The 16,993-nt window shown below is 38.1% G+C and overlaps 1 protein-coding gene across 2 annotated transcripts; it reads right to left on the reverse strand.

Moving 5' to 3' along the window:
* Window positions 1–1,748: 1,748 nt before the first annotated feature.
* Window positions 1,749–9,223, reverse strand: LOC116197806 (putative ABC transporter B family member 8). Of its 2 annotated transcripts, none has more exons than XM_031528055.1 (10): window positions 8,828–9,223; window positions 8,148–8,202; window positions 7,231–7,409; window positions 5,859–6,316; window positions 5,200–5,740; window positions 4,728–4,907; window positions 3,663–4,631; window positions 3,177–3,509; window positions 2,645–3,063; window positions 1,749–2,298 (listed from the first exon to the last, which is right to left on the reverse strand). In XM_031528055.1, the coding sequence occupies exons 1-10, from the start codon at window positions 9,104–9,106 to the stop codon at window positions 1,947–1,949; spliced, it is 3,765 nt and encodes a 1,254-aa protein (XP_031383915.1). In that variant the 5' UTR covers window positions 9,107–9,223; the 3' UTR covers window positions 1,749–1,946. The 2 variants fall into 2 exon arrangements, with proteins under 2 accessions (XP_031383915.1, XP_031383916.1); XM_031528056.1 differs by lacking the exon at window positions 8,828–9,223 and adding an exon at window positions 8,539–8,557.
* Between the last annotated feature and the right edge of the window lie 7,770 nt (window positions 9,224–16,993).

The following is a 16,993-nucleotide window of genomic DNA, read 5'->3' on the forward strand; positions in this document are numbered from 1 at the left end:
TGTGGAGCTACTTGTTGCAGTTTAATCTTCTGGGCGAGAAAGATGGAAGCCTAGAGGAGACGACATTGGACTGGAGGACAAATGGAGTTAAATTATGGAGTCGTGGAACCATGAAAATTGATCAGGGAGTTAAAGTGACAAAAAGCTTTGCATGCAGTTGAGGACATGGGCAAACAATTGAAGTTCACAGTTGGGGGTATATGATCCAGAAAGTTAAGAATAATTTATTTATGTCATTTGGGTGCTACATTCGATTCTCAATAATGAAATTATTCGTGTTTTTTAGGTCTCATATCTACTAGCATTTTTAAGTTCACAGACCTCTCTTTCATAATAAAAAAGAAAAAACATATAATGGGAAGTAAGTCACTTGAGATATTAATTTTTGGGGAAGAGGAGGAACAAGACGATCGATGGAGGCTTGTTTGTGTTACAGTCTAGCACTCTTTTTTCTTGGCTTTAGACACGTTGAATTTATTTTGTGCAATAATAAGATATTATAATAGTGCATAAATTGTGCACAAATTCCGCAAGGGAAAGATATTGGGTATATTCTTCATCATAGACCGCATACTACATGCCGGTCCATGCCTACTTCAATGCATGCTAATAATGGGCGCAGGTCACTATTATTCACAATTAAATTGGCAAAGAGCGAGAGTATATATAGGGAGGTCGATTTCCTGGCCCGTAGAAAATTAGGTTAGTAGATTTATTTTAATTCTGTTGAAAAAAAAGACGGTCGCCCGATTTTGTTTATATGGTTTACTGTCACGCCAACTGGAATATGTTGCATCAACTATCCAATTCCGCAATTAGAATGGCTTCTTGTTGTGCTAAGACGTAGTTTGTAAAATACTGTTGTTTCGTTTTCGCCCAAAAAAAAAAAATGTTTCTGTCGTGGATAGTGAATGATCGACAGAAGGGTGTAATGTGAACTCGACCAAAAAGGGAAAATATGTTTCGTAAGTTGATGCAATTTTGACCCTTCTTATTTTACGGCTTGAATTCAAAATCAAATCAAACTCATGATATTCCTTTTCTGCAAATTTAGGGAGTTTCTGGCCATACTAGGATTCTTTCTGCAAATAATTTCCCTAATAGACTTCCTCAAAAACTATTTCCCAAAATAGATTTATGTTAGTTTCTTTATTATCTTTCTAAACCTTATAACTTATTGATTCAATTCTTTTAAATCCATTTACAAAAAGCCAAATTTAGTTATTATCATGAATGAATTATTTACAAATTTGCTTTAAACATATCTTAAAATAAATTTTGCGTAAATCAATCTATAAGGTTAATGGATGAAACTACAAAATATATGTTAGAATTTTTTTAGAACTTTGTTAAATTAAAAGTATAGGAAATTATGTAGTCATAATGTCTTTATGTAGAATAAAAAAAAAATTACTAAACGATTGAGCCAATCTCCAACACAAAATCTCACATTAACTACAAATTATTGTAATCTTATAAGGTTTCTTTCTCAGTATTTATATATCATACAATAACCCACATCGATCTTTTGATCCTGTGGCCTTTCGGTCCTATAGCTTTTGATGTCTGCCTCAACCGATAAAATGATACATTAACGTAGAATATATGGAAATAATGTATTATAAATAAATATGTCGTTTTTTGGTAAATTCTTATAGTATATTTTACTGCTACATATACAAGTGATATTCCACCCCTGCTGCGAATGTAGACATATTTTGCAAATACTCTCATCACAGCTTTATACATTTTACCCAAAGGCTTATGAGATGGTCTCACTAAGAACTTCGGGCTTTAATTAACAACCTTCATTAGCTTCCCAATATATACCTGGACTCACATTCAACTAGTCCAGCTTTCTCTTGTTAGCGCAAATATATCTAGCTGCTTCGCACTCGATCTATTGATTACAGTACACAATTATGGGCAGGTGCTCTTTCGGCTAGTTATATTTGGCTACCTGCAAGATCAAAGAAGGCTCCTCGTTTCTTCTTGAGCTGGGAATATGTTCCTCTCTCAATCACCTTCCCGTCCATCACGACCGCAATGGAGTCGAGCTCCTTGATCGTGTTGAGCCGATGCGCCACCACGATCGTTGTTCTCCCAACCATGATACGGTCCAGAGCGTCCTGCACGACCTGCTCAGACTGCACATCAAGGGCACTGGTTGCCTCGTCGAGGAGAAGAACAGTCGGGTTCCTTATGATGGCTCTTGCAATTGCAATCCTCTGTTTTTGGCCTCCTGATAAATGCACCCCTCTTTCTCCACATTCGGTCTGGTACCCGTCTTTAAAGGATCTGTATCACATGCAATATGACATGAATATTAGCCTATCCATCCAAAATTTGGAATGTTCATAGAATGTAAGAGTTTGGACCGGATGCAGTAATATGTCCCCAGCTCATGCAATAGTTTCTCATTACACGCGAGCCATGGTTCGGGTACATATCGACTTTCTTTTTCTTGAAAGACCATCTGATAAACTAGGAATTCCATAGGCTATTGGCAGTTCAATGTCACCAATAGGAATTCCAGACAGCGATGAAGCAAGGCAATATGGACTGTACAAATACGGAAGAAGATTTATATATAGTGGCAGCTCGGCATTCTGGAATTAAGCCAGGTCGCAGAAAGACCACTTACGAGATGAACTCATGAGCATTGGCCGCTCTAGCTGCCTCCACCACTTCATTTTCAGAAGCATCGAGCTTCCCAAACAGGATGTTGTCCCTAATGCTGCCTGAGTAAATCACCGGCTCTTGGCTCACAAGTGCCGTGTGATTTCTGTACCATTGGATGTCCAGCTCCCTTATATCCACACCGTCCACTCTCACTGACCCACGTTCAACATCATAGAACCTCTGGATCAGTCCTATCACGGTTGACTTCCCGCACCCGCTCCTGCCCACCAGCCCGATGCTTGTCCCTGGCCTGACCTCGAGAGAGAACTGTCTGAGGATTAGGCTCCCAGGCCTGCCCGGATACGAGAAGTCTACGTTCCTCAACTCGACTTTGCCTGAGATTTTCTTGAGTTTGGTTCCATTGTTAGCTCCATCTTTTGCCTGGTTAATGACAAGGAAAGGAAACAAAATAATAATGTCTTTCTTTTATTGCACAGCATTATGCAGAGGCAGGATGTTTGCCTTGTCATATAGTGCTGCAAACATTTACTTACCGGAGTGGAGGCCAACCCTCCTGCCATGAAAGACTGACGATCCAAAATTTGGAAGACGGAAGCCACAGCTGCAGATCCCTTGGCCAAATCAGAAGTCATACTACCAGCGTCGGCAATAACCTTCCCAGTGCTCACGAGAATGAAGAAAGTCTTGAAGACATCCCCGGCCGATATCTGCCCCGCCTCCACCAGCTTCCCACCAAACCAAAAGTCCAACGCCCAAGTCATGAAAGTTAGGCCCTGTGCCGAGCCCATTCCAATCCCTGCCAGCCACGACTTCTTCCTTGCCTCCTTCCTGGGCTCGTCTTGTGCCTTGTCAAACAGTTCCAGGACCTGAACCAGTTTAAAAAATTTTACTAATATGTATCAGTCACTATCCGGAAATTAGATGTGCCAGAAATTTTCAGTTCAATTTGCTTTGCATCTCAGCTTGGTTTCTGGTTATATTCTCTTTCCCAAGGACCAAGCTATTGTCCTCGTCATTACCTTTCCAATGCTCCCAAAGGACGTGACAATCCTGTGGTTGATAACGGCTTCAACTGCGATCTGCGTGCTCTTGTTCTGGGCCTTCACAAACTTTGATGACAGGTTTGACAGCAACACCTTTCTTGTGTAGAAGCAAAGGATGGTCAAAGGTTGGACGGCAATCATCACGAGGGCGAGCTTCCACGCGACTACTAGCCCGAGGATCATCGCAAGGGAAACTGCTGAAGTTGTCTGGATCAGGAGAGATACTCGATCAGCCACGAGAGACTTCACCACTGCGGCTTCATTGCTCAATTGGGAGCAGAGGGCCCCGCTTGAGTTCTCATCCTCATCGAACCAAGCAGCCTCGAAGGACAAGATCTTCTCAAGCATCCTAAGTCTGATCCTCCGGGTGAGTCGCTCTCCCATGTAAGCGAAGTTGTAGTGCTGTATGAGGTTCACTGAGATGGAGGCCAGAGAGAGGGCCGAGAAGATTAGAGCATAAGTTCGAATACGAGATTTCATCTCTTCATGGGATGGCACAAAGAAGGCTGAAATCATTCCTCCAATTGTGAGGGCGTAGATGGGCTGAACTGCGCCGAAGGCCGCTGCTGAGAGGCTCCCAATCAAGCTCTGCTTCCACTCAGGTGAACTGTATGATATGAGCCGAGCGAAGGATGGGGCAGGGTGAGATTTCCTCGGTGGGCTTGCGAGGATGGCAAGAGGAGAACTGAGTACTGCAGGGCTCGACTTGGCAGTGCTGAGCCTTCCTGCACTGCTTCGTGCTGCTGAAGCTGAGCGGATCTCCGAGGACGGATCCTGGTGCTCCTGCTCGTAAGTAATTTGTCGCTGTAGTTTTGCTAACTTTGCATATTGGCCATTTGTTTTATTGATTAGATCATCATGAGAGCCGATCTCGACAATGGTGCCTCCATTTACCACAGCAATGAAGTCGGAATTCTTCACTGTGGATAGCTTGTGTGCTACTACCTGTAAAATGTTAAGCAAAACACGTCATTAACAGAAAAACATGTATGACGGGACGTGTGTGCTAGGATATGCACTAGGAACCAACTATTTTAGTACCAGAGTTGTTCTTCCCATAGAGGCCTGATCTAAGGCATTCTGGACCACGGCTTCTGATTCCGAGTCAAGTGCGCTTGTGGCTTCATCCAGTAAGAGGATCACTGGGTTCCTGATGATTGCCCGGGCAATGGCAATTCTCTGCTTCTGTCCTCCTGACAAGAATGCTCCTCTTTCACCAATCTGTCATCCAAATCATTTAAAATTTCTCATTAACTACTCGAAGTTCACACAGAAATTGGTTTCCGGAAAAACAAAAAGCAACTCCAATGTAACTATCAGGTAGGATGTTCAGAAGTACATTTTAACTCGTAGATATCTGCCATGTTGAAATCTTAGCTCCTATCGCCCAAGAAATTCTCGTTACTTCCACATCTCAAATCCATATAATCTTACGATTCCTTTACCTCAATTTTATTTACTCATGAGGACGAGATTAAAAATTTAGCCATGTTAAGAGAATTGTTGAACTCACTTTGGTCTCATATCCCTCAGGAAGCTGACGGATAAAATTATGAGCATTGGCCGCCATTGCTGCAGCAGTAACTTCCTCCATGGTTGCGTCGAGCTTCCCAAACAATATATTCTCCCTTATCGATGTCCCAAACAAAGCATGGTCTTGACTAACAAGTCCCATCTTCTGCCTAATCCATTTGAGCTGCAGATTCCTTATATCAATACCGTCGATTAGGACAGCTCCATCATCAGGGTCATAGAACCGTTGCAGCAGAGCTATTGCAGTGGACTTGCCACTCCCACTTGCTCCGACAAGAGCGACTGTTTTTCCTGCCTTGATCCTGAGGTTGAAGTCCTTCAGGACTGCAGAATCAGGACGAGAAGGGTATGTGAACTTCACGTGCTCAAACGTCACTTGCCCTGAAACCTTTTCAAGTGTTATTCCTTCTTTGCTCACTCCATCGATCTCAGGCAGCCGATCAATCCGATGAAATATCCTGGTCGCGGCAACTGAGGCCTCGGTGAAGTACTTCACATCCGGGAGGGCCATCCCAAGAGATCTGAACAAAATTCAACAGTTCTTTGGCTTTGTAGGAGGCACAAACTAACAACCGGCACCCTAATAAAATGAATAGGCGTGCACACATACGCACACACATATTGGAATAGGGAACTTACAATCCACTGAGTACGAAGGAAATCCCAGCAGCATAGATTCTGCCTCCACTCTCTCCTTTGTACATCACCAAACGGCTGCCATACCAAGCCAGGAAAGCCCATATAGCGAAGGAGAGGCCTGTGCTACCCACAGCTAACCCCTTGGCTATCCCCATTTTCACCCCGAGCTTTGTAGTCCTCTCGAGGATTGCTGAGTACTTCTCGACAATCCTTTTCTCGAGAGTGAAGGAATACACTGTCTTTATGGAGCTCAGAGCCTGCTCAATGATGTTGTTTGCTTTGGCATACTCGTTGTGAGACTTCTTGGACAAGTAAAGAAGGTACTTGCCGTAGATCATTCCCGGGATGATCAAGAGGAGAAGTAATGGGAATGCCACCAAAGAGAGCCTCCATGAGAAGTACGTGGAGAAGGCTAGCCCCGAGATGAATACCGAGGCATGCATCAAAAATATGGGCACCTGGACAATCAACTCACAGTCAGTAATAAGTTTTGTTAGTGACCTCAATATGTATGTCGTTTTACATGCAATCAACTTGTAAACAGATCACATGCCAAGTATAATGGTACGGGTTACCAAAGTTCATGTTACCCGCAGTTAAATAAACTATAGAGTTAAGTGATCAATTTATTTCCTACAAGCCTACCCATAGGAAGCTGCAGAGTATCAACAATGTACTCAGAGCATGATTCAGCAATATATGATCAAGCTGAGTTAAGTTTGCCATTTTCATTACTTTGCGCTCATCAGATTGTACGTTTGATATCTCTGAGCATAGCATGATACATACAGTACCAAAATTACGGAGAGAGAAATAGGAAACAACGCAGTCTAGGTTCTCGGTTACATTTTTGCTAATGAGACTTCATGTACTCTTTTATATTCCTATATCTATCTGTCCCTTTACTAGGCCATGGACTCTTTTTGGTCATCGAAAATAAGAGAGAGAGGGGCTTCTAAAGCAAGTGACTATTGCTCTCTGATCGAAATTAAGCTAAGTCCCTGGCTCAATCTCCCCATTAGTATCATCGTTGTTCTTTATTTCCTCTTCCTCTATCTCTTATTAGGCTAATGGTCCTACTTTGTAAATGGGCCAAAAAAAAAAGAGCGCAGGAGAGAGAAGAGTTCTTGCTTTTGAAACAATGTATGCAAAAGCCACAAATTAATTGAACCCAAATGCAAGGTAGTGGGCGTACTTTAAGAAAATTAGACTTATTGTCATGATGCCGTCTTAGCTTGGCTTGAATCAGAAAGTCACTACATGATTCATAAAAATCCTTGGACAGCAATGAATAAAATGAAACCCAAAACATAAATAGTATATAAAATTAATGATTGAGGAGACAAAGAAGGGACATCAATTAATTGTGGACCTTCTCACTGAGGACTTCTCCAATGAGAGAAGTTTCTTTGGAAATGCTATTGATGATTTCTGAAGTGGTGGCCTCTTGGGAATCAAAGAAGCCAACTTCTTGCCTGAGGATTGCCTCCAAGTACTTGTAACGTATCTTTAGCACCTGCCTCTCACTAGTCTTGCTCCAACAGTAACCCTCTGTAATATAATATTGCCAAAAAGTTATTTCAGCTTATGTACTTATTTACTGGGGCTATGATTAAAAAAAATGATCTTTTCTTTTAATATATATCAAGGGAATTATCTGAAAAGGTTATCTTTAATCACAAGACGTGATTTAATGACAAATTAGCTTCCGATGAAAAATTTTTTATCTGAAAAGGTTCTCTTTAATCACAAGACGTGATTTAATGACAAATTAGCTTCCGATGAAAAAATTTTCAGCAGCGCAGAGGTTCAAAATTTAGTGGAAACATCTCATAGCCAAAGTTGACGTCAAACCAACCCCCACAGGATTAGTCTCAATTAATAGCTAGTGTCTCGCCAAAAAAAAGTCCTCCTTTTTTTTTCTTTTGGTTCGAATTATTTGAAATTTCATGTGTTGATCTAAGGGTTTTGAGAAAACCACCCTTGTTCAATTCCTCTTGCTACATTTCCATTTCATGCTAAGCATAATATATAGCATATTAGACATGATTGAAAAAGAAACTTTCCAAATTTTTAGCGCCCCCGTTTTTCTTGTATTACCGAATAAGGCATATTCGAGCGGATCGATATCCAGTGTTGTTTCTCTTATTTGAAGACACAATATTGATTAGTTGATCATCTTTCTGGGCCAGGATTTAGATTGAGAGGTCCGATAAAACTATATGCTCACAGTAACCCTGTCGGGAGAAAGCAAAGCAGATAACAAAAGAAAGGGCTTTTAGAGATTACCCATAAAAGCCACTACCGCGACTGCTAATCCCAAGTACACAAAGTATAAGCTGCACTGCGTTAACGAAAGCCCCAAAAAAAAAAACGATTAGTGAGACAAAGAAGTGAGTAATAATCAGGCAATTACGAAGCACAAGATAATAATTATACAATCAAAAGTCAAAACTGATCTCTAAAACTATTAGACCAAGTCAAGGAACGATCTTGCTGTCTGTGTGGGAAGCATAATTAATCATTAATATAAATAGTAACTATTGAAAGCTAGAAAAATATGCATCCCAAAGTTCGATTCAGTGCATACTAAAAAAATCTGGGAAGGAGAATACCAGAAAAAGATAATATCAAGGAAGGATATATAGGGATCATCCAATCAATGAACTGAACATCAAACCTTGTGAGACGCTCAGATCTCTATATATGTGACTCCCATTCGTTGTAGGATCTCAATAAAGAAGAAGAAGAAGAAAACGTATAAGGTTCTAATACTACGACCCTATCTTTCCAAAACTATAAGGTTCTAATACTATGACCCTATGACTTTGTAGGGGTGTTGATATGCTGAGGGCCCACTTGCACCTCTGCCTATCATTGGTCATATAACTGATACCAGCCTGTTAGCCTAGCTTGGTATCAGAAAACTTTATGAGATAGAATTTTTATATGTCTTGGGCTTTGCTTACTCTTTCGACTTCAGCCATGAAGCTGCTTCCACGGCTCTGTCCGGAGCCACCGTACCCCAAACTGTTCATGATTTGGCTAGCAAAGAGCAGCAAGATATTAGTAGACATTCCATCTCCGATGGCTCCAACCGTCCCAAAGAGCATTAGCAGCACGTCGACCCAGTCAGCGTATCTGAAGATGATTGCCACAGACGTCCTTGATCTTGTGCTCTCTCTCTGTACCCCAGCCTTTCCACCTCCCTCCGAAGAAGTGAGAGGAGGGACGGGAGGAGAACCCATTTTATTCTGCTGATTTGGGGAGAAATGAAGAGAAAAGATTGTAAGCTAAGGGAGTTGGCTCATGGACCTACACATACGCATATATATAGAGAGAGAGAGACCAAGAGAGAGAGGGAAGACGAAGTAAGTGATGATTGATAGGGGTGTATACATTGAGAGTGGTTTCCATGAAATAGGCCTATACATATGCCATGAGCTTCTCATGTTGAGGATTTCCTATGTAAATATATATATATGATATAATATAGTATTCTTTTTCGTATTGTATATATAGAGAGAGAGAGAGAGACCAAGAGAGAGAGGGAAGAGGAAGTAAGTGATGATTGATTGGGGTGTATACACTAAGAGTGGTTTCCATGAAATAGGCCTATACAAATGCCATGAGCTTCTCATGTTGAGGATTTCGTGTATATATATATATATATATATATGTATATGATATCATATAGTAATATAATATAGTATTCATTTTCGTATTGTATATGTATGTGTGCCCATGTCAGTGATTAAATATATTTGGCAGTGGATGAAACATATTAGGCTTGTACCGAACCTTGAGTTCTTCAACCCAAAAAAACCTCGAGTTCCATGTGCTTATATGTATCTTTTGAGGTCTATGTCGGATAATTTCTGATTATTGTAATTAATTTGGTACCGCTTCTACACCGGAGGCCGGTACGGAGGTGCAGGCATACAGGTTTGGAACTCTTTTTTTTATCTGAATCTTAAGAAGACGACCCTATTCTCGAACCTTCTGTCGAGGAAGTGAACCGAGTGCCTATAACTGTTGGCTTCAGGGGTTTATTACTGTTTCTTCGCAATCACGCACCACACCGTTTGGCTTACACATGGAAAATAGGCGTAGGCAATTACTTTGACCTTTAGAAAAATTTCTATTGTAGGATTGTTTCTTGGGCATGTGATGAAATGAATTTTAGGGACTTTGTTCGACAATTGCTTTCAAATTTTGCTCTTCTTCCTATATTTTGAAAGCATATGGTTAGGCTTTTGCCGTTGCTAATGCCTTGGGTTTAGTTTGAGAAAATCTTTTTCTTCCGAAAATTTTCGGATGATATGCCAGCGACTGTCTCTTTATTTGAAAAAGCCACCCATAATTCATGTAATTACTAGACAATTGGCGGTGCCGATTCGGGGGATATAGCCATCCTCGTTTAGTTTTCATCCGTTTATTATTTTCTGACTACAGGGGGCCTTGCTGTGTAGTTAAGGTCTTTCTCTATCTTGTGTGTGTATATATATATAGTTAAGGAGACCCTTTTTTTTATTCGGTTACAAATGGAGGCCATAGATCTCGTACAATGAAATAAAAATTCTAATAGCTAACAGAGATGCACGGGTAGTCTTATTACGAGAATTAAACTTGCACCTTTTACTTGAGAGGCGAGAGCATATACCACTGCGCTACGCCCTATTTTTCGAGTCAGGAAGGCCTATTTACGGGTAGACTACATGATGGAAGAAAGGAAATAAAGGAATTTACTTATTAGAATCAAACTCAAAATATCGGTTGAGCACTAGCTTATTGTACTAATAGATCTTCTTTGTCCTTGCAGAGTTACTAGATCACATCTCTTAGCAATTGTTTTTCATTTGTCATTTTCCCCGCCTTTTTTCCAAGTAAATTACCTGTATGTAAACTTTTTAACTAAGTACTTTCAGTAAACTACTTGCAATTATATTATTTACATTGAGTAAATTGCCTATATATAGTTTTAGTAAAAGCCACTTTTGAGCACCCAAAGATGCAAATTACCTAGACTCTAGTAAATTACGAAGATTTGAATTACATTGTCTAGATAATTTTATGCAAATTATTCAATTCAAAGCAAATGCACTATAAGTGCTGCAGTCGGTGAGCTGCTCTTCAAATGGACACTGAACTTTAATTATGACATTGTTATTATTACACACTTCGTGGACAGAACCAAGCTGAAATTTAGTGAGAATCGACCTCAATTAGTGGATTAAATATACATCGTGCTCTAACTGAAAAAAGTGATTGTATCGATTGTGAAAGAGAGTTTTTCAAAAGAGTACAACTTTCATTTGATGAACCGTGAACGACCCTATTTGTTGTTTTCACTTGTTCTTTTCTTTTTCAGAAAAATAATTCGCACTCCACTCATAAAAGAGAAGCCATTTAATATATAGCCTGTCAAAGATAGATAACTATGGCCGGTGTCCGATTATTGGCCAAATTGTCTTTAGCTTTCCTTCCTTTTCTCCATTCGTGACGTTTCTTATTATTGTGATGTTAGGGTTCCTCTTTATCCTTTTTTATTACAAAACTTTTTCCTGCGAGTTTTTTTCTTTTTTTTTGGTGGTGCATCAGTCCAAATAGGCTCAGAATAATATAGTTCAAACCGATTCAGTTTACTAAGGGATAAAACTCTCACAATCATGGATTTTCTTCATTCACATCTCGAATCCGAAATCTTATTTAAGGGATATAAGTGTTGAATCGTTTGAATCAATGTAAGTTGGTTTTTATTCTAAATAATAAAATGCATGCGAGGAGACATGTTAGGCTAATTTTATTATTTTCTAAGAATAATTTATATTAGTAAAAGGCTTCTGGTGTGCTGTGGTTTTGGCACTCATAGGAGGTGCACGGTCCATATCCTACGCAAGCCCTTGATCTCATAATATATATTAAACAACTCTATAATAATGGATTCGATCAATTTTCACATGAACGGGAATCTACGACTTTTGCGATCGTGAATTTGATTAATTAAATCACGGGCAAGATTTTCTGCGATTATATAAAAAAATATTGGATATTTACGTTTGGACGGTACAGTTGAAGGAAATTGTTAAAAAGATATATTTGCACTGCAGGTGACTTTTATGATCATCATTATCAATTAATCCTTGTCATGCAGCTTGCCAAAAAAAAAAACTAAGAAAGAAGAAATCCTTGTCATGCCCTGGGCAGGACTTAAAGTTGCACAAAACGATCAGACTTTTTTTTCCCCCTCGCTGGATATGGAAGAATCAGACTTACTGTTTCAATCGAGCATATATCAGTTTACTTAATAGATTAATGTACTTAGCAAAAAAAGTTTAATAGATTAGTGAGTGATAAAGCATATAGCTATAGGAGGGTCTGATTTGATAGTATCTCAATGTAGCGATTTTAGGGTTTTAATTAATATATTTATGCATGAATTATCACATTTCTTCTTTTTAGTGTTATCACATACAGGGGCGGAGCTAGTTAATTGGCAGGGGGGCAATTGCCCCTTGAACTTTGAATTTTTTAAAATTTTATCCCAAAATTATGTAAAATTAGTATTTTATCCCCATGAAAAAAAATATTTATGTACTCTTTGTATTAAGTAATATTTTTTCCCTCCCTAGATGAAAATTCTAACTCCGCTTCTGATCACATATACCTGTGAAAACAAATAACACGTATAATACTAACTCTCTTTTTTTGTGCTTTTAGAAATACAAGAAACTTACCCGTGTGTAACACGACCAAATAGGCCCATACCTACTCCAACTATACCTGTACGATAACAATAAATAAATGCGTACACTAGACATATAAAGCGAACAATATATTTATAAAGAGACCATAATCCAGTAATATGTATAAGATCTTATGAAAAGTAGAGATATCGTGAAGGAGCATAGAAAAAAGTATAGTGAATAGAAAGTCGATGGATAAAATAAATTTTGTTGGGTATTTCTAGAGAATTTAGCACATTAAACTTGAAGAGTATCACGTATTTCAAGGAGTTCATTCCGATTATCGAAGAAATTTTAAATTTTTTAAAAAATTTTGATTATATATTATTACATGTAAATAATCTAGACAAATTTCTAACATTCATTGAATATAATATTGTATAAGTTCATTTAACTAAAATTAAAAAGACAATTTACATGGAGCTGAGAGTTGTGAAATAGATTGATTAGAGTAGCCGAACACATCTTAACAGGAGCGGAGCATTATCAAATGGAGCAATCATATTTCGTGCATCGGTTTTCATATATTATAATAATTGACATAAATGTGATACCAAGAAAGACCATTCATGAGGCAATCTCCATGTGGATTAAATTTTTCACATAAATAATTAACCAGAATTTAAAACAATAATATATTTTAGATAGAATCAATTAATAGTTAAGTCTAATACAATATAAAAAATTTGGTTTAATAACAAAAAAAAATTCCAAACTTATCACGTTTTAATGATTTTAGCACGAACTTTTTTCTCTCATCCAAAAAATCACAAACTATCGATTTAATAATGATGTTAGAACAAGGTCAATATCTCCGTTATTTTTAAAAGAAATTGCTGACGTGTACATCAGAGTGTCACGTATCGCACGGTGATTGACTGGTATTTTTTCAAATGAAATTAATTATGAAAAAACAAAAATGAAACAAAAAGCGAAGGGAAGAGGGAGGAGGTGACCAGCGGAGGGGGCCTTTGCGACGACAACCAATTAGGGTCGTCGGCGACGTCAGTAGTCATCTGCGACCTCAACTGGAGCTCGGTGGCCGGCGTCGAGGCCATGACTGGCTGCAATCGAAGAGAGAAGGACGAAATCAAACGGTAAGGGCTTTGTCGTTGACCCCCCAACACAGAATTGGTCGCCGGTGACATCTGTAGTCATCGAAAACCTCCTTTGTGCCGATAGGGGCTGGCAACGAAGCTCTGCGGCCCCAATTTTGCGCGTCTTTCTCTTTAAAATCAAAGAGAGTGATGAACGATTAAGGGTGGTTGTGGCCCCGATCATGGCCACCATTGCCGAAGCGATGTTGCTAGCAAACTCTGACATCACCGATGACCTCAATTAGGATGATGGGGGCTACTACAATCCATTCATTGCAGATTCGATCTTGCATCCTTTTTTTTCTTATTTTTGAAAAATTTTGAATTTAATTGGGAAAAAAGTTGAAAGAAAAAAGTTTTGTGGCTATTATATAACTAGAATATGAAATAATATAAAATTTTAGTCCTAAGTACTCCCACCAAAATAAATTGAATTAATTAAATGTATACCTATTTCATTTAACACTTAAAAATTCAATACTTATATTTTAGCACTTACAAATACATATTAAAGTGTGTTTGATATATGTGGTTGCCGGCGAACTCATTTTGTGTCCGTGGGGGGTCAACGACGAAGCCCCAACTGCTTTGATTTAATTTGTCCCTCTCTCTCTCTTCGATTTTTTGAAGAGAGAGGGATAATTGAGGGCGTTGGTGGTCCAAATCCCGGCCACCACCTTCTAGGCGAGGTAGCAGGAGACCATAGATGTCAAAATATGCTAATTTTTTTTTTTTTTGCTTGAATCAAACACATGCTAATTAAGTCTAGTTTAAACTATCGTGTGGATACATAGATTGGTTTGCTTAACTGGCTGAGCCTAAACCAAGTATCTTAATGAATTCCATTTTGATTCTTGATATCAATGTGGCTCATCATATGACAAAATAGAGATTTCAGCACAGCTGAGGTTGATCTCGGTTGATTATGTTATATATTGTTGCAGATTGATATTTAGTTATTGCTCAATCTCACCAATTCTAGGATTACATCGAACTTGGCCAAGGTGAAGCTTTTCTTGATTTAGTAGTGTAAGGAGCCCTCTTACTGTTGTCCAAGCCTTGGCCTACCTTCCGAGATTACTGATTTGAATTTTGATTTCTTCAGTCTTTTCTCCTTATTGCCCCTTAATTTTTTCTATTACTTTTTCTACAGTTAAACCCATTATTAATTAATTTGCTGCCTCATGGAGTGATGGGGGATTTCATTAACAAAAACTAACAGAAGGCTAAATATAGGTGGAATTCAGAAATTCTAGAAACCATGAGTAAATTTATCGAAAACAGTATCATGTCGGGGTAGATCTATGGAAGAACATCGAACCTTTTAGCTTTTTGTCTGCAGAAAAGATAAGTTCTTGGTTTTGGCGCATAAATTTTAAAATTGCATCAAGAATTTGATCTGCATACGTAATTACATAGTCTCGGACACAAACTGATTTAGGTAATTAGTACGAATTATGTTATACATAACCATTCTCACACCTTCTTAATCTTTTTTTTTCCCTTTTCTTTTTGCATGCACCACCGTACCATCCGTAGTGCACTTGGTATCTGAGAGCTCAGTGCAGCCCGACTAATTCAGTAGTAAGGTTGGTCCATTAAAAGGTAATGTTTTTCAAATTGTAAAACTTTTTTTTTCTCAAAATTTGAATCCAAAATTTTATTTACAAAAAAAAAAATGTACCAAACCACATTAAACATCTTGATCTATACCTTGGTATCATCGTAAATTTGCATATGCACATTTGTGATTACGACATGACAAAGTTTTATAAGTATGCAGATAATTCCACCACTTTCCAATGTAATGCGCATAACTTTTATGAAGGCATCAAGCAAAGGCCATGTTTCATGTGGATTATCATTATTAATTATTATCATTGTCATTATTATTGGATTATGAAATAATTGGTCATATGATTAATTAGAGACAATCTACTTTCGAGTTGTCCAAATAGAACTTATTTATCAATCAGACTTAAGGATCTGTTCCTGAAGCCTTTCAATCAGAAACGTGATAAAAAATTCCTCCCATATACAATGATTGTTTTTTTTTTTTGGACCAAAGTCGAACAACTGAGATCTAACTTGTTCATTGGATATAATCAAAAGCATGCTATTGTGGACGGCATCAATTGAGTCGCTCTGCCCGTTAGACTTCAGTCTTAGATATGAAGTTATTAATTGATTAGTTGTCACTCACATTTGATTGTTGGACACACCGACCCCCGACCCCATGATAAGTGAGGCTGCACGCATCCATATTCTTCGTAAAAAAATTCAGTCTTTTAAGATATTTATACCATGTTGCCAAATATCATTGCGAAAGGAAATACGAAGTTACGACAGGAATAAGCAGACGTAGCATCTCTTGCCTTATTTCGAGCTAGCATCCATTCCAATGTCATTCTAGATCATAAATGATGGAGTGTCATTATCATTTGTTGAGCCTCAAAAAAAAAATTTTTTTTTGGGAACAAATAAATATCTAATTTAATCCTTTGATTCAGCAAAAACATTTAAAAGTTTTCAAGAAATTAAAAATTAAAAGAAAAGAAAGAGAGGGATTCTAATATATGGTCAATCTCAAGCTCCATTTCTCAAGTAAAGTCAATCAATTAGTTAAGCCCGATTAGTCATATAAAAGAAAGAATAATTGCCGAGCAAAAGGATTAAATGAACAATTCAATATATAAATAAATAAATAACTATAGCACACATTGTGTCCTTTGAAAGACGACAGGACATATATTCCATTAGATGTTACCTAGAAAATCATAAATCTTCAGTCAAGTGGGAACCAACCTAATAAACATTAACCTCATTTTTCTTTGTCCGAGTATAAAAATGACAAAAAGAGCACCTAGAGTATATGCAATGAAGAAATTGGAATACCAAAGAACGAGAATATTATCACATATGTTCCAATACCGAAATATGTAGGCACATCTTCTGGCATTTGCTCTCTCGACTTTAAAATTAAGAGGTTTTGAGTTTTGTCTCATCAGTGGGATTTTCCATACTTTTTGTTTGTGCCCTCTATTTTCTATTAAGTTTAAGGGATTTTTCTTGCCAAAAGAATAAAAAAGATGCTTCCCCAATAGAGAGGTACGATTTATTACGTTAGTAATAACTTAACGTGCTGTTAACTACCAATATATATATATATATATATATATATACTCAAGGCGTTGTTTCAGTGATTAAAAAAAAAGGTCAAATTTATTAGTTATCAGTAAATTTTAATCAGCTTATAAATGAATGTAACTTTTCATGACCTAATGAGACAATC

This window comes from Punica granatum, chromosome 2 (assembly GCF_007655135.1).
Source record: "Punica granatum isolate Tunisia-2019 chromosome 2, ASM765513v2, whole genome shotgun sequence".
NCBI classification, from domain to species: Eukaryota; Viridiplantae; Streptophyta; class Magnoliopsida; order Myrtales; family Lythraceae; genus Punica; species Punica granatum.